Genomic DNA, 22,174 nt, shown 5'->3' on the forward strand with positions numbered 1-22,174 from the left:
GTTCCTGAACCACAAACAAGGCAAAATTCATCACAAATTTTGCTTCATAGTTTGGTTTGTGCCCAGAACTCTTTCTAATTATGTAGAATCACTGCAGTGTAGGAGAATCTTGCAAGATAATTGTCTGAAAAGAAGTAACAGGTGGATATCAGGAGACAAGTTTCTGAAAAGCAGCACATTTTGTCCTTGTGTTTTCAAGAGCTTACAGCTTAGCGGCACCATAGTCTAAAAGCCTCCAATTAAAATTGGGGAAGTAGGTGCATTTTTCTGGAGATTCCGTTATAAAGCACCTTGGTTAAGCCTTAACTACATTCAGCTTTCCCAGTCACGTGACTGCACACTATACGTACCACAGTGTGTCGGTATAACCATTTAGCTCTAGCGGCTTCCTTAATAGCAACTCTGCTATGATTTTTCAAGCATCTTGGAAGTTTACTTTACTTTAGAAAAGCCTTCTTGAGAGAATGTTTGATTTTCAGGGCTGATGTGTGACCTTGGTCCTACCAGTGCCCATTCTCTCTTAACAATGTTCCTGCTGGGATCTGGAGCCACTTAGAGCTTTATTGATGGTCTTGGTTTGAATCACAATTAAAGTAACTTTTCCAAATGTTTGGGTTTGCAGGCGCCATTCAAATGTGTCCCTAAATATGGAAAGCTTTGATTGTGTTTTTGTTTCCCTATGTTCAGCTACCTAAGTGGTCCATCTTAACAGTGAGTGCTGTGGAACCCATCCAGGGCAAGAATAACACACAATATATGTGCTGGGGAAAACGGGGGGAGGAGGAGTGCCCCAAATACTCAACATCTGGCTGAAGTAAAATTTACCAAAAAAGAGGTTCATTTAATTTTTTCAGCTGCAAAAGAGAACTTTCCTTATTCCTTGGGCTTGCCAATAAGAATGAGAGGAAACCAGAACAAAAGACAGTCATAAACAGCACCCTTTTTTGCCTAAAATATCCAGTGCCAAGGGCAAATTATATATTGCTTCAGAGGCTCAGGAACAAGGACATAATACTGAGGCATACCGTCAACACCAACCCATGATATTCTGGCAGTTCAGGCACCCCACTAGAATGAATGAATAAATGAATGATAAACGATAAATAACTAATAATAAATCAAACAACTGACAGTTTGCTTGCTTTATGGAAGCCAGACTGTATCATGTGCTGCAGCTGCCTCCCTCTGCCTAATTTAATGGATGTCCCTGCACACCTAGGATTGGGCAGCAGCATCTTCTTCTAATGATTCCATTTTAGGGAACTGGATGAGGTCTTTTAGCATTTCCAACACAATAGAATGGAGGGGCCAAGTAGTTAGGCCGTGCAGGATTCTGTAACTGGCACAGCTTCCAACAAGAATGGCTACCCCAAATGAGTATAGGGGTGTGAGTGCAAGGTCAGGTTCCCTGGGTTCCCCGAGGATGTGCCACACTGTTGGCATGAGAACAAGGCACTGAGACATGAGTATAGACCAGTTACTTCAAAATTTGAGTTGGACCATGCTGGGACACCTGGAGGAAGGCAAAGAGGGGGTCCTGATCCAGGATTGTCTTTCTATCTTTCCCAGCCAAGAGGACCTTGGCTTACCCAAAATCTTTACTGTAGGAGAACCTCCACCATTCAACCATCCCAATCTAACTTGGAAAGAAGAGCTGCTTTGTTCTAATGAGGCTTTCCAGTACATCAAAGACAAATGTAGAATTATTGGGAGGTGAGGTGGAAAGGGTGCACCCAAAATCTGTCTAAAGAAGTATGAAAATATTATTGTCCCACTACATTATACACACTTTTTCTTGCAGAGACCATGAGAAGGAGCGCTATGGCTACTGCATTACTGAAACAGATACAACTGTTATACACCCTGATATTATGTTGCCCTGCATTTTTGGTCCAGGTGTAACTCCCAAAAGCATACATAGAACGCTTCTCCCAGTGTGAAAAACACTCCTAAGATTTCAGTCAGTAAAATGTGTTAAGTCTTCAAGATTACATAGAAAGTAGAAGAAAATCCAATTCATAGCTTTTATGAGGTGTTTCTTCACCTTAAAAAGGAGCCCTTGTGTTTCTTCATAAACAGCTTACCCCAAGCCCATAGAGCCATTCTGAAGAGCCTACTAGGTACCGTCTTGATTCACCTGCTTTGTCTTGTCCCCTTCTAACTCCATGCCCCCCCCTTCTATTTTTCCTGCTGCCAACATCTCATCAGGACCAACAGCCTTGCCTGTTTATAATTGTATTGATTTACTTATTAAAATATTATATCCCATTCTCCCTCCCCCCCAACAAATAGGGTCCAAGGTGACTGCACATTTTATTTAAAAGGCCACCATACAAAAATAATCTGAGGATCAGAACCTATGAGCTTTTAAGCATGATACCATTTTGCTTAGATGGTATGTTTAGATTTTTTAACACTGTCAAAACTAACAGCTATATAATAGCTATAGTGATACCAGGCCTCTCGCCTGCCCCCTCTGCCCTCTTTTCCTCCTCCATCCCCTCCCAATAAGCTAGCATCTTGCTGGCTATAACTTGATCTTAGTAATTAAAACTTATGCAATAGTGTTTAACTGTGGTTTTATATCAATGTTAATCTGGTTTTATCTATGTGAATTATTGTTTTATTGAATTTTTAAATTATGCAAACTGCCCCAAGACAGGCAACCAAAAGGGGAGGTATATAAATTGTGAAACAAACAATCTGAACATATATATAAAACAGGAAGGGAGTGCTGGGATGAATTGGGACTTATCACCTACAAATCAGGTAGGCTGTCCTGGCTGTTCCATCCCTGATTGGCCATCCATCCAATGAATTGCCAATCAGGAGGGATGTCCTGCCACTGGTCAGATTCCCCTACAACTTTTTCCAGAAGAAGTGCCAGCCTGGTAAGCGGAAGCTGGGAGAGAGGGCGGAGGGCCTGGGACTGCGGGCCTCATGAGGGAAGGAGGGAGAGAGCCATTGCCAGAGCTCACCCCTGCCTCAGCCTCACCAGGCCTTGGGGATGCTGCTGGGGAGAGAGAGGGCAAGCCAGTCCCTGCCAGTGCTCCCGCCACCCCAAACAGATCTGGCCATGGCCTTGCCAGGCCTCGGCAAAACTCCCGAGGGTGGCAGGGGAAGGAACAGAGTCCCCACCAGTGCTTCCCCTCTCCCTGTCCTGGGTAGGTCTGCCAAGGCCTGGAGAGGCCTCAGTGGGCCTTTTTGTGGTGTGTGGGGGGGAAGGAAGGAGCAGAGTCTCCACCAGCACTTCCCCCCTACCCTCAAAAGGCCCGCCAAGTCCTCTCCTTGCCTTTTCGGGGTGGCAGGGGGAGGAGTGTATTAACATATGGGTTTGTTACCTGCTTTCATGGTATCTGATTTATTTTGACAACAATCCTTGTATTGCTATCTTTGTATAGTTATCTTTCTTTATAGCAACGGTGTTAGTCTTCTGAATGGAAGAAGGCCAATCTGTTTCCACTCCTCCATTAACCACCATGCATACTATCTAGTAGATTTTGCTATGTATCTTAATATGTGTCTTATACCATAACGAACGGGATTAGAAGAGTCACAAATTGGGATCAAGATTGCAGGGAGAAATATCAACAACCTCAGATATGCAGATGATACCACTCTAATGGCAGAAAGTGAAGAGGAACTAAAGAGCCTGTTGATGCGGGTGAAGGAGGAGAGTGCAAAAGTTGGCTTGAAACTCAACATCAAGAAAACAAAGATCATGGTATCCGGCCCTCTCAATTCATGGCAAATAGATGGGGAAGAAATGGAGATAGTGACAGATTTTATTTTCCTGGGCTCCAAGATCACTGCAGATGGGGACTGCAGCAAAGAAATTAAAAGACGCTTGCTCCTGGGGAGGAAAGCTATGGCAAATCTAGACAGCATCCTAAAAAGCAGAGACATCACCCTGCCAACAAAAGTGCGTTTAGTCAAGGCTATGGTATTCCCAGTTGCAATGTATGGCTGCGAAAGTTGGACCATAAGGAAGGCCGAGCGTCAAAGAATTGAGGCTTTTGAACTCTGGTGCTGGAGAAGACTCTTGCGAGTCCCTTGGACTGCAAGGCGAACAAACCGGTCAGTCCTAGAGGAGATCAACCCTGACTGCTCTTTAGAAGGCCAGATCCTGAAGATGAAACTCAAATACTTTGGCCACCTCATGAGAAGGAAGGACTCCCTGGAGAAGAGCCTAATGCTGGGAGCGATCGAGGGCAAAAGAAGAAGGGGACGACAGAGAATGAGGTGGCTGGATGGAGTCACTGAAGCAGTAGGTGCAAACTTAAATGGACTCCGGGGAATGGTGGAGGACAGGAAGGCCTGGAGGATCATTGTCCATGGGGTTGCGATGGGTCGGACACGACTTCGCACATAACAACAACAACCATAACGAAGTAACACAGTATGAACATATTCCAGCCAAGAGTTTCACAATGTTATCTGTCATTCTATGAAGTTGCTTCCAGAACAATGAATAGGCTGTTAGGTGACCTTTGTAAATTTCTTTTTGAAGTCAAGGGATTTTTGGGGTGAAAATATATTTTGACACAGAGAGGAGGAAGACAACTAAGGGAAACTAAATGGCTGGGAACTTTTCAAATCTGGTGGTTTCTTATTTAGACAGCCTTTTAAATTAAAATAAAGTAACCCTGATAGATCTAACCTCATGTCCTGAGCCTTGACATAAGGAATTCTGCTGTCAAGATTTCTGTCCAAACTTCCCTTGGGCCCAGTAGCCTCCTGGGAGTTCTTTTGCAGATTTAACTCTCTCATACATCTCAGTTCTGTTTCTCTCTCTCTCTCTCTCTCTCCCTCTCTCTCTCTCTCTCTCTCTCTCATGCACATACATACACACATGCTCATACACAAATAAAACAGTATGGAAAAATTAAGTTGGAAAAAGTACTGTTTGTTGAAAGAGAGTAGTTCAATCATGATATTTTATATACAATCACAAAGGATTTCTAATCTACCCATGACTAACAAGTTAAAGCGAAGGCAAACAAGAACTGGAAAAAGCGAAAGGAAAAAAGGAAGGAAGGAAGGAAGGAAGGAAGGAAGGAAGGAAGGAAGGAAGGAAGGAAGGAAGGAAGGAAGGAAGGAAGGAAGGAAGGAAGGAAGGAAGGAAGAGATAGTTGAACCTATAATTCTATATTCTACATTCTGACAGCAAATTTGTTATATAAGAGACCACTACAAAATGATCTATAACAACCAGAACAACAACAACAACAAAAAGCCTTTACCTACTGGTAAGAAACAATGTTAGAGGGAAAAGGACAAAACTCCCTGGGAAGAAGGTTCTAAGGTTTTGACGCCATGATTGCAAAGGTGCTTTCTCAGTTTCCTGCCCATCTATAGTTTCAGAAGATGGGTGAGGGGTCCGAAGTAGAGCCTCTGAAGATGACCTGATTCATCATATCACTGGAAGAAAGTGGATGCATTGGAAGGTGGACTCCATGGCATTGCACCCAATTGAAGTTTCTGTCATCCCTAGGCTCCATCCCCAAATCTCCATGGGTTTCTCAACCTGCATTTAGCAACCCTACTTAACCTGGCAACCCTAGTGAATGCGTTGCTTGAAACAGTTTTATATCAGTGCAGATATAAAAGTGTTTCAAGCAACCTTAGAACCCTCTTCCCAGGGAGTTTTGTCCATCTCCCTCTGTCTTCGACCAGCAGGTGAAGGCCTTAAAATATTTTTTTTTACTTGTTAGCTTTCCTTTATTAACTCTTATTAACCCCCCTTCATGGTTGTGTGTTTTAATATGTTTGTATTATAATTTAATTTTATGTATGTATGTATGTATGTATGTATGTATGTATGTATGAAGTACCTACAGGTTACTAGGCACTGTAGATCAATCATCAGAAAGGCCAAAGCTAAGAGTGAGCTAAGATTGGCCAGGGAAGCCTATTGTAACAAGAAAAGATTTTTCAGTTATGTGAGGAGCAAACGTAAAGTAAATGAGGCAATAGGCCCACTGTTGGGTGCGGATGGACAAACTCTAACGGAGGATGCAGAGAAAGCAGAAAGGCTCAGCGCCTATTTTACATCTGTTTTTTTCCCACAGGTCAAAGGGTTTAGGCACATCTAGAGATGGCAGTAGCCAAGAGATAGTGTCTGGGTGGCAGGTTGACATGGACAGAGAGGTTGTTGAGAGGCATTTAGCTGCACTGGATGAGTTAAAATCCCCTGGGCCCGATGAAATGCACCCGAGAGTGCTCAAAGAACTTTCCGGAGAACTTGCAGAACCCTTGTCCATCATCTTCGGGACCTCTTTAAGGACTGGAGATGTCCCGGAGGACTGGAAGAGAGCAAATGTTATTCCGATCTTCAAGAAAGGGAGGAAGGATGACGCGGGAAACTATAGACCAGTGAGTCTGTTGTGTGGGTAAGATATTGGAGCAGATATTAAAGGGAGCGATCTGCAAACATCTGGAGGACAATTTGGTGATCCAAGGAAGTCAGCATGGATTTGTCTCCAACGGGTCCTGTTAGACCAACCTGGTTTCCTTTTTTTGACCAAGTAACAGTTTTGCTGGATCGTGGAAATTTGGTTGATGTCGTTTACTTGGATTTTAGTAAAGCTTATGACAAGGTTCCCCATGAAGTTCTGATGGATAAATTGAAGTACTGCAATCTGGATTTTCAGATAGTTAGGTGGATAGGAAATTGGTTAGAGAACCGCACTCAAAGAGTTGTTGAAAATGGTGTTTCATCAGACTGGAGGGAGGTGAGTAGCGGGGTACCTCAGGGCTCGGTGCTCGGTCTGGTACTTTTTAACATATTTATTATCTAGATGAGGGGGTGGAGGGACTACTCATCAAGTTTGCAGACGACACCAAATTGGGAGGACTGGCAAATACTCCAGTAGAGACAGAATTCAACGAGATCTGAACACAATGGAAAAATGGGCAAATAAGAACAAGATGAAATTTAAATAAATTTAATGAAATTTAATAAAGATAAGTGCAAAGTTCTGCATCTGGGTCAGTAAAATGAAAAGCATGCCTACTGGATGGAGGATACGCTTCTAGGTAACACTGTGTGTGAACGAGACCTTGGGGTACTTGTGGATTGTAAACTAAACATGAGCAGGCAGTGTGATGCAGCGGTAAAAAAGGCGAATGCCATTTTGGGCTGTATCAACAGGGACATCACATCAAAATCACAATATGCCATAGTCCCATTGTATACGGCACTGGTCAGACCACACCTGGAGTGCTGTGTGCAGTTCTGGAGGCCTCACTTCAAGAAGGACGTAGATAAAATTGAAAGGGTACAGAGGAGAGCGACGAAGATGATCTGGGGCCAAAGGACCAAGCCTTATGAAGATAGGTTGAGGGACTTGGGAATGTTCAGCCTGGAGAAAAGGAGGTTGAGAGGGGACATGATAGCCCTCTTTAAGTATTTGAAAAGTTGTCACTTGGAGGAGGGCAGGATGCTGTTTCTGTTGGCTGCAGAGGAGAGGACACGCAGTAATGGGTTTAAACTTCAAGTACAATGATATAGGCTAGATATCAGGAAAAAAATTTCACAGTCAGAGTAGTTCAGCAGTGGAATAGGCTGCCTAAGGAGGTGGTGAACTCCCCCCCCCCCCGGCAGTCTTCAAGCAAAGGTTGGATACACACTTTTCTTGAATGCTTTAGGATGCTTTGGGCTGATCCTGCATTGAGCAGGGGGTTGGACTAGATGGCCTGTATGGCCCCTTCCAACTCTATGATTCTATGATTCTATGATTGTAAAAGCCTTTGGAACCTTTGGGTAAGGAAGGTATTACGAGCTGTATTACTACCATGTTAGAGCTGAAGTTGCCTTTCCAATCAACTGCAATAAAATGTGGATTGTGTTTTTATAAAACTAAAGCATGTACCTTAGAAGTGAGATGTGTCTCTGGTATGGCTACAAATGCAAAAGGATAATTTAAGGCTGTAATTCAGCTTGTTCTAAAATGTTCATTAAAAAAAACCCCAGAAACCCACTTCCCACAGGCACTTTAAGCTAAGCTTTAAATGTGGCGTAATGGCACCCTAGAGGCCAAAGCTGACAAAACACACTTGACTTAATGTGATCTGTACTTGCAGAAGTCACACACTATAAAGTTCTTGAGGCAAATGGTTTCTCTTAAGGTTTTCACTTAGTAGCTTTTAATCAGCAAAACATTTCCAGGAAACTGCAGGGGGAGGGAGAATAAGACCACTTCTGAAGAATTTCAGGTATGAGTGACCCAACCATTCTCACTTTCACCCTAACCAAAATTATCATTTACTATTTTGGGAGAAATGCTCTTTCACTGAAAGGTTTAGATAATGTTTCACTTTACTGTGGCCATAAACTTATAGATGTGGTTAAGCTCATCTTAAGGGCACACCTTCTTACACAAAATGGCTACCAAACCCCCCACAGCAATCCAGCTTCAAGGGGTCTTATGAGTGGCTTAAGAATTTGCTTGGATACACTTTTCAGACAAACTTTGTATTCTTGTAGATTGCAGAAATCATAGTTTTTGAATGATACAAAGACACTAAGAGGCCTGAGCTGAAATTCTGGCCAGATTTTGAAGGAGAAAGTACTTTTTTCTGGTAACCAATCAATGGGTTTGTGGCTCTTTATATGCTCATCATGGCAAAGATAATATTTCACATTGCTTTTTCTTATCTATTAATTACTGTTCAAAGCATCTGCCTCCTGTTTGACAAGCTTAAAGTAACTCAGAACAAACCTATTTAGGATTATTTTTCTCCTATCTTTCTATATTAAGGGTTTTTTTCCTAAATAAAACTATTTTAAGAAGTTTGGTGCTTCACCCTCTAGGCATAGTTAAATCCTCCCAACAGAGAGTACAGGAGGAACTTCAGTGGGGCATAATAACATAAAGCCAACTTTACAAAGTTGCCATATTTCCCAAGGGAACTAATCTGTCATCAGGAGATCAGTTCCAATTCCAGGAGCTCTTCAATTCTCACCTAGGGGTTGGCAACCTTATTTCCAGCAGATGCTAACAGCCAGACATACAACTCCCTCAAACTGAATGAATGCATTTCCTTCAAGCAGCCGTTCCTAAAATCCACAGGGATGTACAGTTACTCAAGCCCTGGAGAAGGAGGGGTTTAGACAGGTGAACTCTATGGTATCACAGTTTGTGGAGGACCCTTCCCTCCACAAATCCCATCCTCCCTAGGTTCCACCCCAAATATCCAGGTATTTCTCAACAAAGTCAGTAATTCTAGGTATAGAAATGTCATGGAGTCCACCTCCAGAGCATCCAGTTCTCGAGGGGACCTGATCTCTGTAGTCTGGAGATAAATTGTAATCCTGGGAGATTGCCAGACCCTACCTGGAGATTGGTACCCTACCACAGTGTCTGCAAGTTCCAGAAGTGGGCTCCCACTTCATTTATTTATTTATTTATTTAGAATATGTATAAGCCTCCACTCCGGATATATGTTCAAAGATGACTTACAACTCAAAGAATCAAATGAAATCACTAAGAACAAAACATGTCACTAAACAGAAGCCAATGCTGTTTAAGCAATCTCCTAAGAAACAAGATAACCGTTAAAACAAGCTAGGGCATATACACATAAAAGATACATTAATCAGCTGAAAATGATGTTGATAAACTAATCTGTGGACAGAATCAGACCATAACACAACAAAAAGATACAAATTCTCAGTCAAAAGCCGAGGCAGAAAGGCACCTAAAGGAAAAGCAGGTAGACTCCAGGTAGGAGTTGTCAGTGGAGGTTCTCCTGCCAGCAGCAGTTACTCCTTACCACTACCTGATATGCGTGTGTGCGTGTGTGTGCGTGTGTGCGTGTGTGGGAGGAAGGGAGGGAGGGAGGGAGGGGAAACAAAAAATGATCATGTCAACAGCATGAAGTAAAAAGATAAAGTTACCAATGAAGGATTCAGTGTAGCCAGGCCACTACCAGCAATGCTGGCATAAATTGGAGAGTAGGACCTGGTATTCTGGCATTGCACTGATGCACTAACATCACTGCTAGTGAATAATGGGAGTGATATATTTAGAGAACACTCTCATATCTATAAATGACCCTGGAGTTCCCTTCCATGATTCTATGATTCAGTGGGGTATATAGTGTCACAGAGTTCACCTTCCAAAGTGGCCATTTTCTCCAGGTGAACCGATCTCTGACACCTGGAGTTCAGTGGTAATGCCAGAAGATCTGCAGCCACCACCAAGAGGTTGGAAACCCTACTACCTGCTTTCATCATGCTGTTGACATGATAGCTCCCTTCTGGGTGCCAACTCCACCTTGGGAATTTCCTGGAGATTTGGGGAGAGGTGGAGCCTGGGGATGGCAGGAGATTGGGGGGAATCAACTTTAGTAAACACTCCTGTCGGGTCAGTTGGAGGAGATTCTTACCTGAGAGGACTGACCACATTGATAACTGTTTACAAGCCTGAACTGAAATCTTTATGCAGACAAATGGGTATGCTTGTTGCACTTACAAAGTCATTTTTCATTTCTTGTAAAGATGATGATGAAGAAGAAGAGTTGGTTCTTATATGCCGCTTTTCCCTACCCGAAGGAGGCTCAAAGCGGCTTACAGTCGCCTTCCCATTCCTCTCCCCACAACAGACACCCTGTGGGGTGGGTGAAGCTGAGAGAGCCTTGATATCACTGCTCTGTCAGAACAGTTTTATCAGTGTCGTGGCGAGCCCAACGTCACCCAGCTGGTTGCATGTGGGGGAGCGCAGAATCGAACCCGGCATGCCAGATTAGAAGTCCGCACTCCTAACCACTACACAAAACAGGCTCTCCTGGATCCTAGACTAATATAGGGATGAATATAAAAATCCTTGCCATCTACCTGATTTTGTTTATCTCTTAAATAATTTTAAAATCATTTCAAAACATAGGATGAATCATGAAGTATATATTGTATAGGGATGAGTAATTTATTTGTTTATTTGATTTATAACCACACTTTCTCCTCAACACAGGACTTGGACAGTATGTATTTCAGAGTAAGAGTCAGGCCTTTCAGGTTGTTAGGAGGAATTTTCTGGAATGTTTTGTCACAAATAATAGAAAATCTGTGTATTTGACCCAAGAGTCATTACCTGTAAATATCACTCTGAGGGCTTTTCACATTTTTGGCTCCTGGTCCTAAGTTAGGCTGTCTTAATTCTCTTGTAGAGTTTTGTTTCCCTCCATCAGATGGTCTTTTTAGCCACTACTGAAATGAAGACTGGCAGCTACCCAGAAGATGAAACACCACAGGGACATAAGCCAGCAGTCCAATGTGTCTGCTGTTTCACAGCTACTTGCTTCAATTTGGATTTCAGTGGGGCTTAAAAACTGGGCACAAGCCTGTAGCCTCAGGGTGTGGCTGGATAGCAGCTTCCCACAGTGTTGATTGCATGTTGTGACATACAACTGGAAGCACAAGGGGGAAGGAAGATATTTTTCCCTGAAGACAATGTGGTGCTGAGCGTGGGGAAGGCAGCCATGCTGACTGCAAAGACCACTCCAGTACTTGCCAATGTGTGGGATAGCAATCCTCATGTTCATCCACACATGTGGACTGAGGTGATCAGAAATCATGAAACAGCCCCCAACAATTCTCTAAATTAAATGCATTTGGAAAGGACTCTCTTCTGGAGGTTGCCAATACACTGTCTTTTAACAGCTATAGTGGGTAAGCTATCTTTGAATAACATGTCAGTTGTGTCCTCCTTCCCTATAAAGGAAGAAATAGACCTGCAGGCTTACTTAGTATTAAGGAAGGGGTAGCCAAACTGTGGCTCTCCTGATGCCCAGGGACTACAATTACTATAAGCCCCTGCTAACTAGCCATGCTGGCAGGGGTTCCTGTTAATTGTAGTCCACAGACATGTGGAGAGTAGCCACCTTTGCTCTAGGACATTGGAAGCAAGTCCACAATGAAGTTTTAATCCCCACTTTCTCTTCTTCCTTTGGGGGGAGGACAGGTAAAATTGATTTGATGGATTACTTTCTTGAAGGACAGTAAGAAGATCTTTAGGGAAAGTGAGTCAATATAGTGATACAATGTTTGTTTGGCTTCAACTACAAAGTCTTCAGAGTCCAAAAAACATTTGTCCACCATTTTCTGCAGAACTTAGATCCTATGTTTGCTGCTTATTAAAAAAAATGAACCATCAGTTTTCATGAAAACTCGAGCTGAAGGATTTTGAGAAGGATGGGATTTCTTAGCAGATCTGGCAATCCTAGGTATAAATGTCATGGAGTGTACTTCCCCAAACCCTCCAGTCTTCATCTTCTAAATCTCTCAGCTGGAATTCTGCATGGTGCTACCTAAAACACTAAGAATAAGGGTTTGATACTATGAGCCTAAGCATGCTTATTCAGAAGTAACAGGGAAAAGATTGAGTTCAATTGCACCTTTAAGACTAACCACGTTTAATTCAAGGTAACGTTCATGTGCATGCAGATACAATCTTATATCTGAAGATCTATGCAGGCACATGAAAGTTTACAACCAGAATTAAACTTAAAAGTGTTCTGCTTCAGATGAACACCGATCCCCACTGGTCTCTCAATCGAACTGACATTTCAGCCTGCAAGCCTTTCTTAAGGGACAGTCCTCTGATTAATCACTTCATGCTAATTCCATTGAAGAATGTGAAGTACACTGATTAAAGCAGTCATAAGGACATTGGGTGCAATCCAGAAAAGAGTGCCCATGAAATGTTTCATTCACATCCAAATCAATGGGAAATTAAGCTTGCAATTATTATATTTCATTGATTTCAAGACAGTACCTGTGGCCAGATTTTGGTGGATAGCTCCAGCTCTTGAAGTCACAAACTCCTCCCATACAGGTAGTTTCCCTTTTCTCTTTTATGGAAGGGGCCTAGAGATCTTTGAGTCTGCCCAGAAAGTTTTCTCATCCCATCCAGTGAGCCTCCACATCACTGTCCTTTCATTATACCTAAAGTTCAATCCCTGATCAGATCAGCATTCTTCCAAGGCCATTGAAGTTAACAGGTTTAGAATAGTGTAACTCTGTGTAGAATAGTATTGTTACCAAGTGAAAATGAGAGCCATGAACTGTTATTTTTGGTAACACATCCTCATTTGTGATCAGGCTGCAATTTCAAACACACTTCATTGGGCGTAACCTACATTAAAATCACTTTGGCTTTCTCCTGTTCTAAGCAGACCTGTTTACAAGAATCAGTGTTTTACGCTCTTTAGGTGGCTTTTCCAAAAGGCATTTAAAAGCCTAATCCCAATTGACTTCTAGCAAGCTGAAGGCTGCCAGTCTCAAACCACTTAAATCAGTGCAGTGGCATTTGAATGTGTCTGGTACAAGAGACTTCAGTGGGGCAAAGTAAGTTTAAGTGAAGATGTGTAACTGGAGCACCTCCTGTGTCGGTGTGCAACAATAGCTAGAACATGTATATTCTGTGAAGAAACTATTAGTTGCAGCTGCTCCACACAGCCCTTGGAATGCTCACAAAGCACGTGTGAGTAATGAATTTAGTTATCATGTTTTTGACCCCTCCTCTCTATCACTATGGACTCATCACAGGAGATGCAAGCAAGCATTAAGAATGGAGAGGCATACACCCCATTAACTGTGCTCTTGATTTTGTGAACCAGGTGTGTGTGCACCCCAGCCTATTACTAGCCTGAGAGCAATCTGTGACATAGTGTGGTGGGCACAACCACAGCATGGCTCCCAAAGGAGTCAGAGTCAAGCACAAATCATACATCTCTCTAATGGCAAATGGTAAACATTTCAGTCAGTGCCCTACTTAACAAAATGCCTTTTAAAATGAATGTACTGCTTACAGTATTTTCTTCCATACAGGTTATCAGAAGCACTGCTACACAGAAGCCCCACCCACTTTTAAACACACGTTGTCAGGAAAGGTTCATATTGGGGATCCATGATATAGAGACTGCCACCCAACACAGTGCGCACCTGACCATAAAACAACTAAAAATAAGATATTTCTCAATATTTGCCAAGCAAAGCATGCCAGAGGATTTCCAACATCAAAGGTACAGGCAGAGTGCCAACTTCCCTGTTTAGAACGCGTACAGATATTGCAGAGAAATGAAGAACTGAATAGAAGAGTTGGTTTTTATGCCCTGCTTTTCACCACCTAAAGGAGTCTCAAAGTAGCAGACAATCACCGTTCCTTCCTCTCCCCACAACAGACACCCTGTGAAGTAGGTGACAGAACTCCTCTGTGAGAACAGCTTTGGCAGGACTGTGACTAGCCCAAGGTCTCCCAGCTGGCTGCATATAGAAGAGTTGGGAAACAAACCCAGTTTACCAGATTAGAAGCCACAACCCTTAACCACTATACCCAGCCATAAAGACGACAAATATTTTTAAATCTGAAGACCCTTTAAATAGGACACTGAGGGCTAGTCACTTTGATTGCTCTTTAAAACGTTGATATCGCCTCAGCTTTTTTGTGGAGATGCTTCCTGGGTATTCTGCACACGTGCGAAGCAGCACCGGGTGTCCAGGAACACGTACTACTTCTGATAATCATCATGACGACAATAATGTCAGCATTGCCAGGCTGCACGTTCTCGCTCGGCGAGGGGCCGCCGGCCCAGCAAGTGCCTTTGTGGGTGGGAAGACAAAGCCGGAGCCCGGCCACCTCGGGAAAAGGCAGGCGGGCGCTCTGCTGCCCCTGCGCGGCGAGGGCGGGGAAATCGGGGGACGCGAGAGGCACCAGCCTGCCTTACCGTGAGCGCGGAAACCTTCTGAGCCGGCACCAGGAGCACCACCTCCGGCAGCAGCAAGCACAGCGGGAGCAGCAGCATCCTCCGCGCTCCAGGAGCTCCTCCGGCCGCGCTGTCGCTCGCCCTCTTCGCCCTGCGAGGGATGCCCGCGGGATGCCTCCGCTCCTGCCCCGGCGGGGACTCGCGAGGGCAGCGGAGCCGGCGGCTTGCTGCTTCTTCCGCTGCCTGAGCGGCTCGTTCTCTGGCTCGCCCCCCCTGCCGCCGCCGCTGCCGCCGGGCCCGCGGGCACCCCTGCGAGGCTGGGGCCCCAACTCGTGGCTTGTCCTGGCGAGCGTGGATCCCTCCGGGAAGCTGCGCCGCTCGCCTCGGCCGATCTGGGTCAGATCCTGCCGGGTGGCGAAAAAGCCCGCTTTTCCCTCCCTCGGTGTATAGCTGTCATCTGATGCTTGTCCGGAGAGAGAGGGAGGGAGGGAGGGAGAGATCACAAAGAGAGTGAGAGAGAAAGACAAGAAGCTTTTTTTTTAAAAAAAGAAAGCTTCTCCCAACCGGTCTCTTTCTCTTGGGCACCTTTGTAGGCAAACAGTCCTGTCTAAACTCAGCAGACGTTTGTTCCGGATGGTTTTGGCAGGCGGCGGCCAGGGGAGCTGGGGAAGGTGTGGTATGATGAACCTCCCCAAATCTCCACACACCCTTCTTCTTTCTCTTTCTCAGCCCAGCCTCCCGTTTCTCCTCCCAGGTCCGCTCTGCATTGATTGATGAACCCCACAGACACCCAGGGAGCTCGAGGCAGCAGCAGAGAGATACTCTCTCCGAGTTTCCGCCTGCTCTTTTAGGGTTAGGAAGGAAGGAAGGAGGGAAGGAGGGAGGGGGGCATAGTCCTTTGTGGCCACTCTTCGTAAAGGCTGCTGGTCACCCACTGCTGGACCTGGCAGGTGTGAGTTTGTTTATGGGCACTGGTGGGGATTTGCAGATTGCCTGGCTCAGGTTCTTAAAAGGTGAGGACTGGCCAGCTGGTTTACAAGACATTGTTTGTCTTCCTGCTCCAGTGACATTTTGGGCTGTTGCTGGGTAACTCTAGTCTTAAAGATAAGCAAGAGGATTTTGGGCATTTGTGTGTGCCCTCATGCTCAAGAATATTCTTTCATTGTTGAATTATTTCAGTCTTGGCTTGCAAATAAGACCTAATTCTGGCTGACTGCCATAAAACTAAACCCTTGCCTTGTTTTCAAGGATGGAACAATTGGCCACTGGTATAATTTCAACTGATTTTACTACATTTTGGGGGGGGGTAGGATTTCTGGAGTAGATAGATGATAGATAATGAGGAAACAAATATCAGTGTGGTCAAACCTGTGGATACATGTCAGGTTTACCAAACCCACCCAGAGTCTCACCACCCTCTGCTGTTGTAGCACTAACCTAAAAAAGTAATTGTTAACACTGCCTCACCATCTACTTCTTCCCTGACTTTTGGACTGGAGCCTTCTTTTATACTAAACTCCTCCCCTGTTGCAGTCATAAAGCTCCCCTAGCTCCATCCTCCATCCCTGGACCAGCTGCCGTCTATCTTTAACACTCCTCCTTTGGGATGGCCATAGCTAGACTGTTTAGCTCTGTTCCTGTTCTGGCTGGGTTGTCATTACTGCTGATGTTTGGTGGCCATTATGGGTAGCTGGAAGTCCACACCTTGGTCCCTGCTTCCTTTCCTGGTCTTCTCCTGAGGAGTCTGGACCTGTGGACCCCGGATGGATGGATATTGACAATACTGTCTTTAGCCTTACAAAATGGATGCCCTCACCAGTCATTGCTAGGCAAGCATGTCAGTATGGCCAGTCATCAAGGTTTGGCTTCTGTCAGCAAAAGGCTGGGAGAAGGGGTGGGGCCTTTTCCAGGCTGTTTTGGCCTTTGAAGGTGTCAGGCCTGGTAGCAATTACTAGGCGACTTGATACTACCTAGCTGGGAACTTGACTCACCCAAGCTGGCCTGCTTGTGTCTGTTCAACATCAGCTACCCCATGAAAGTCAGTGAGATGTAGTGCTTAGAGATATGGATGTTCACTGAATGGCTTTGGGCCAGTCACATGTTCTCAGTTTAATCTACTTCACAGGATTATTGTGTGGACGAAATGAAGGAGAAGAGAATGATGTTAGCTACTTTGGATCCTCATTGAAGATAATAGTGAGATATGTGAAAGAAATAGTACAGCCCATAATGCTGGAGGAAACAGAAGGTTGGTTGGTTACTGGGTGGAAAGCAAAGAAAGAAGCAGGTGAATGTGAGATTATAGGGGCTGCTAGTATGAGTGAAAGAGGAAACAGAGTGCGCAGAAAGATGTTCAGCCAGCAGTGACATTGAACTGGGTAAAGCCATACAATGCCCCACACTCAATGTTTCTAGGGCCATATCCTCCAGTTTTGCCATGAGGCCCAAAATCTCTAAGACCACTTCTTTGGCCTTGTTTATTTGGCCTTCTAGTGAGGAAGGGGAATTTCTCTTCTTCAGTCTGCTGCCCACCACAGTAGACAAGAGTGATGTTCAGAAATGCCAAGGCAGCCGCTGAGACCTTCAACCTCTTATGGAAATACAGGGTCTGAAGAGAGGATGGAGGCATTCATAATGCCCTTCTTGAACAGCTTGATAGAATATCCGGGCAACAGGACCTTGTAATTATGGATGACCTCAATTTCCCTGATGTAAGCTCAGAAACAAACTCTACTAAGCATTCAGAGTCAAGCAAATTTCTGACATGCCTGGATGACCATTTTATTTATCAAATGATGGTAGAAAACTGTGAGAAGCTTGGCCATACCTGACTTAATATTGACCAACAGGCAAAACCTGGTAGATGGGGTGATGGTGGTAGGCGGAAGTGACCAGATCCACTTAGAATTTCTTTTGAGATGTTAAACTTTCATAGGGCAGACTTTAATAAACTCAGAGTCATGATGAGAGTCATCCCATGAACCAGAATGCTGAAAGAGAAAGGAGCAAGAAGGGTATCTGTAGGTCTGCCATCAGAAAGGCCAAAGCTGGGAGTGAGCTGAGACTGTCCAGGGAAGCCCACTATAACAAGAAAAGCTTCTTCAGATAGGTGAGAGCAAATGTAAGGTAAACGGGGCAATAGGTCCTCTGTTAGGTGAAGATGAAGGGACTCTGACAGAGGACAGAGAGAAAGCAGAAAGTCTCAGTATCTATTTTGCCTCTGTGTTTTCCCAGAAGACTATGGACACATCAGGGACGGTAGTAGGCCAGGTATAGTGCCTGGGTAGCAGGTTGACATGGACAGAGTGGCTGTCAAGAGGCACCTGGCTGCACTGGATGAGTTCAAATCCTCTGGGCTTGATGGCATCTACCCAAGAGTGCTAAAAATCTTTCTGGAGAGCTTGTGGAACCTTTGTCCATCATCTTTAAGACCTCTTGGAGAACTGAAGATGTGCCAGAAAACTGGGGGAGAGTGAATGTTATCCCAATCTTTAAAGAAATGAGGAGAAAGGACCAAGGAAACTACAGGCCAACGAGTCCATCCTCAATTGCAAGGAAGAGAATGGAACACATTTTAAAGGGGATGAACTGCAAACATCTGAAGGATAATTTGTTGATCAGTGAAGTCAGCACAGATTTTTCTTTAAACAGATCCTGCCAGACCAACCTGGTTTCCTTCTTTGACCAAGTGATGGGCTTCAGTTGACGTTGTTTATCTGGATTTCAGTAAGGCTTTTGACAAGGTTTCCCATGATGTCCTGATGAATTAACTGGAGGATTACAGACTGGCTTTTGGGATGGCTATATGGGTAGGGAACTGGCTAGAAAACTGCACCCAAAGAGCATCAGATTGGAGGGAGGTTAGCAGCAGGGAGCCACAGGGATCCATACTGGGTCTGGTATTTTTCAAAATTTTTATCAATAACCTGGATGAGGGGGGGACTAATTAAATTTGGGAGGATTAGAGACACCCCCCCAGAAGATCCCCCAATTTGGGAGGATTCGTGAACACCCCAGAAGATAGCACTAGAGTTCAACAAGATCTGAACATGCTAGAAAAGTGGGCAAATGAGAACAAGATGCAATTCAATAAGGAGAAGTGTAGAGTTCCACATCTGGGTCACAAAAATGAGAAGCATGCATACTGGATGAGAGATACACTTCTGGGTAGCAGTGTGTATGAACAAGGTCTTGGGGTAGTTGTATACTGTAAGCTAAATATGAGCAGACTGTGTGATGCAATGGTAAAGAAGGCAAATATATAGAGGCATCACATCAAAATCAAACTGTCATAGTCCCATTGTATACCATATTGGTCAGACCTCACCTGGAGTACTGTGTGCAGTACTGGAGGCCTCAATTCAAAAGGAATGTTGACAAAATTGAAAGGAGAGTGACAATCTGGGGCCCTACGAGGAAAGGCTGAGAGACTTGGGAATGTTCAGCCTGGAGAAGAGAAAGTTGAGAAGGGACATGATTGCAGTCTTTAAGTATTTGAAAGGTTTGTCACTTAGAGAAGGGTAGGGAAAGTTTCCTGTTGGCAGAAGAGGATAGAACTCTGGGTTTAAACTACATGTAGAATGATACTGGCTAGATAATGGGGTGGGGGGATTTCACTGTCAGAGTATTTCAGCAGTAGAATCAGCTGCTTAAGGAAGTGGTGAGGTCCCCAACACTGGCAGTCTTTAAGCAGTGGCTAGAAACATACTTATCCAGGATACTTTAGGCTGATCCTGCATTGCACAAGGGGTTAGACTAGATGGCCTGTATGTCCCCTTCCAATTCTATGATTCCATGATTCTGTAAAGCATCCACAGCTTTCCACATGCACTCTGAACAGGTTGTTTTATCCATGTACATTTATGTATCTTTATCTGATAACACAAACTAAAATTAATAGTGGCATGTTCATTTATCAATTAACAATAGACCTTTTATGACTATGGATGTTTTTCTTCTTCAAATATGAAAATAAACATAAATCACCTTGAGGATCCAAGGGGAAAAATGCATAGTTCACTTTGCATCTATTCTGGTGAATACAGCTGCTCCCCAAACTAGCTGCTGGCACACAACCACTCCAGTATTGCTTGTACCAGACTGAATGTTCAGCCACTGAATGAAGTGATGGAGTGCACGAAAATGATGCCTGCATGCCTATGAGCATCTGAGGCACAGCTACAGTTCTAGGTCCAGCAACTGCGGTTCGTGATTCTCTCGCTACTGCCTTGGCTAGAAGCATCCTTGACTTCTGTTGCAATCCAAAGGAGCTGCATGAGGCTTCTCATTTCCCCGCCTCAAATTCATACCCCACACTTCCTTCCAAGAATAGTACAGTAGTGGCCCATCTATTTTTGTTCTCTGGATAGCTTTGAGAAATAGACTAGGCCAAGAGAGAGTAACTGGCCCAAGGTTACCCACTGATCTGAATGGCTGAGCAGAAATCTGAGGCTACTTCTCCATAATTTTTAAAAAAAATGTTTTTAATAATGGTTTTGGAGTAAAATAGTTAAATTTTGGAGAGTAATCTTTATCTACTGGGTATTAATGTAGTACAGCTATTGTTCACCGCCCTGGGCCAACTTTGGGAGGGTGATGTACAAATCTAATAAATACTAATAATAATGGTCCAGGTCTTGCAGTCTGTTCAAGGCAACACAGTTACCCTTAAACATTATTCTTCCTTGCTGGAAATGCAAGGAGGCAGAGCCAGGGGCTTGGAAGAAGGGGAAGGAGAAGATGCAGTTCTCCCTTTGTTGATTGATTCCAGCTACTGCTGTGAAACCAACTTAAATTATGGAGCCTGAATGAAAATAGCCGACATCATTGCCATCAAGACACACATATTTCACAAATGAAATCTGATTTTGAAAGCCTTGCTTTTAATCAATGCTTGCTTCATAGAGTAATTCTGTGGCTATTTTGTTTTGTTTATTTCATTAGCATAACTGTTTTCTTGTATGAATGGTTCTTTTCACTCTGCAAAACTATCAGTTTAGCAACCGACCATTGTCCTAATTAAAGGATAATAATATTTAGGAGAAAAGGAACTGTGCTTTTATATCCCACATTTCATTACCTGAAGGAGTCCCAAAACAAGTTACAAATACCTTTTTCTTCCTTTCCCCACAACAGACACCCTGTGAGGTGGGTGGGAGTGAGAGAGCTCTAAGAGAACTGTGACTAGCTCAAGGTCACCCAGATGGCTACAGGTGGAGTTCTCCAGATTAGAGTCCACCACTCTTAACCACTACACTGTGTTGGCTCTATATAACCCGAAACTGTTTTCTTAAAACACAGGAAGAGGCCACAATACAATGTCCAAACGTCATGTAGCACTGTAATGTTTTATCACAGGAGAACAAGAACAACCTCTTCTTCTTTTTTTTTACAATCAGGCAAATGTTCTATGTCTTTTGGCATAGTCATCCTTGTTTTTTGCCATCCCCCACTGAGTGTTTTAGTGGTAAACTACTGACTGTATGCTTTTCTGAGGAATACCAATAAAAAGGGCTGAAGAGGGAGAGAAGAATTTATGGCTAACACAAGTGGGAACAAAGTCATGAACAACTGAATGGAGACTTGTCTGCTAAGATAAACAACCTGTCAAGACCTCCTCATTGGCCCGTCTGACACTAGATGCAGGGTTGGTTTCACACAGTTAAAGAAAACCTGCCTTCATCTTCAGGGGTTTAAATCTCTGACAGGTCTGATAAACAGTAATCCATAAGGTGTTTAAACCTCTTCTGCCATGGCAAAGATTTGTCTGGGCTCGAGGGCTTTATTTATTTCAACAGAGTGACTACAGCAAGAAAAGAAAGATGGGGGCTGTTAAAAGTGTAAACTTGGGTTCACTTGAGAGAGCAGGGCTTTGGCAGGAAGCTCTGCATGAGAAGTGGGGATAGCCCCACAGGCAGAATAAGTCAGCTTTCTTAATGGGCACTGTTAAAGGGCATCGAATTGTCAATTATTTAAAGTCTCATACTTCTACTGCCAGGAGCATTTGTGCCCTATCTCTTGGGCCACCTCTGATTGGAAGGACAATGGGGAAAATAAATGATTGTGGGGATTTAAGTTTACCATGAAACTGTAAAAACACTCTTTTCTGCCATTGCAAGCTGGCATATGTGACTTCAGGGAAAGAATCAGTATGTTTAAGTCCAGTGGGACCTTTTAAGGCCAACAAAATTTTATTCAAGGTATAAGATTTTGTGTGTATGCACACTTCTTCAACTACAATGATATGGAAATTACCACTCCATACATATAGATAGTGAGCAACAGAGTGGACACAAACGTTATTCGGCCACCCACTTAAATCTAACTGAAATGTAAGTCTATACAACAGCATTCACTATCTATTAGTTACGGATTACATTATTATTATTTAGCTTTTTTAGTCACTGCTCGCCCAAAGGGTCTCATGGTGACTTACAACATTAATGTCATATAAATAAGTTTAACACAA

The 22,174-nt window shown here is 43.8% G+C and overlaps 1 protein-coding gene across 2 annotated transcripts in view; it reads right to left on the reverse strand.

Annotated features, from left to right (window-relative positions):
• Positions 1-15,484, reverse strand: part of SMOC2 (SPARC related modular calcium binding 2) — a 190,565-nt gene extending 175,081 nt beyond the window's left edge. Inside the window, exon 1 of one of the 2 annotated variants that reach the window (XM_077347117.1) lies at positions 14,728-15,484. In XM_077347117.1, the coding sequence (XP_077203232.1) occupies positions 14,728-14,805 (78 nt within the window). In that variant the 5' untranslated portion in view covers positions 14,806-15,484. The remainder of the gene's footprint in view (positions 1-14,727) is intronic. The other variant, XM_077347109.1, reaches the window with a different exon arrangement.
• Between the last annotated feature and the right edge of the window lie 6,690 nt (positions 15,485-22,174).

The sequence above is a fragment of the Paroedura picta genome, chromosome 1, assembly GCF_049243985.1.
Source record: "Paroedura picta isolate Pp20150507F chromosome 1, Ppicta_v3.0, whole genome shotgun sequence".
Classification (NCBI taxonomy): domain Eukaryota; kingdom Metazoa; phylum Chordata; class Lepidosauria; order Squamata; family Gekkonidae; genus Paroedura; species Paroedura picta.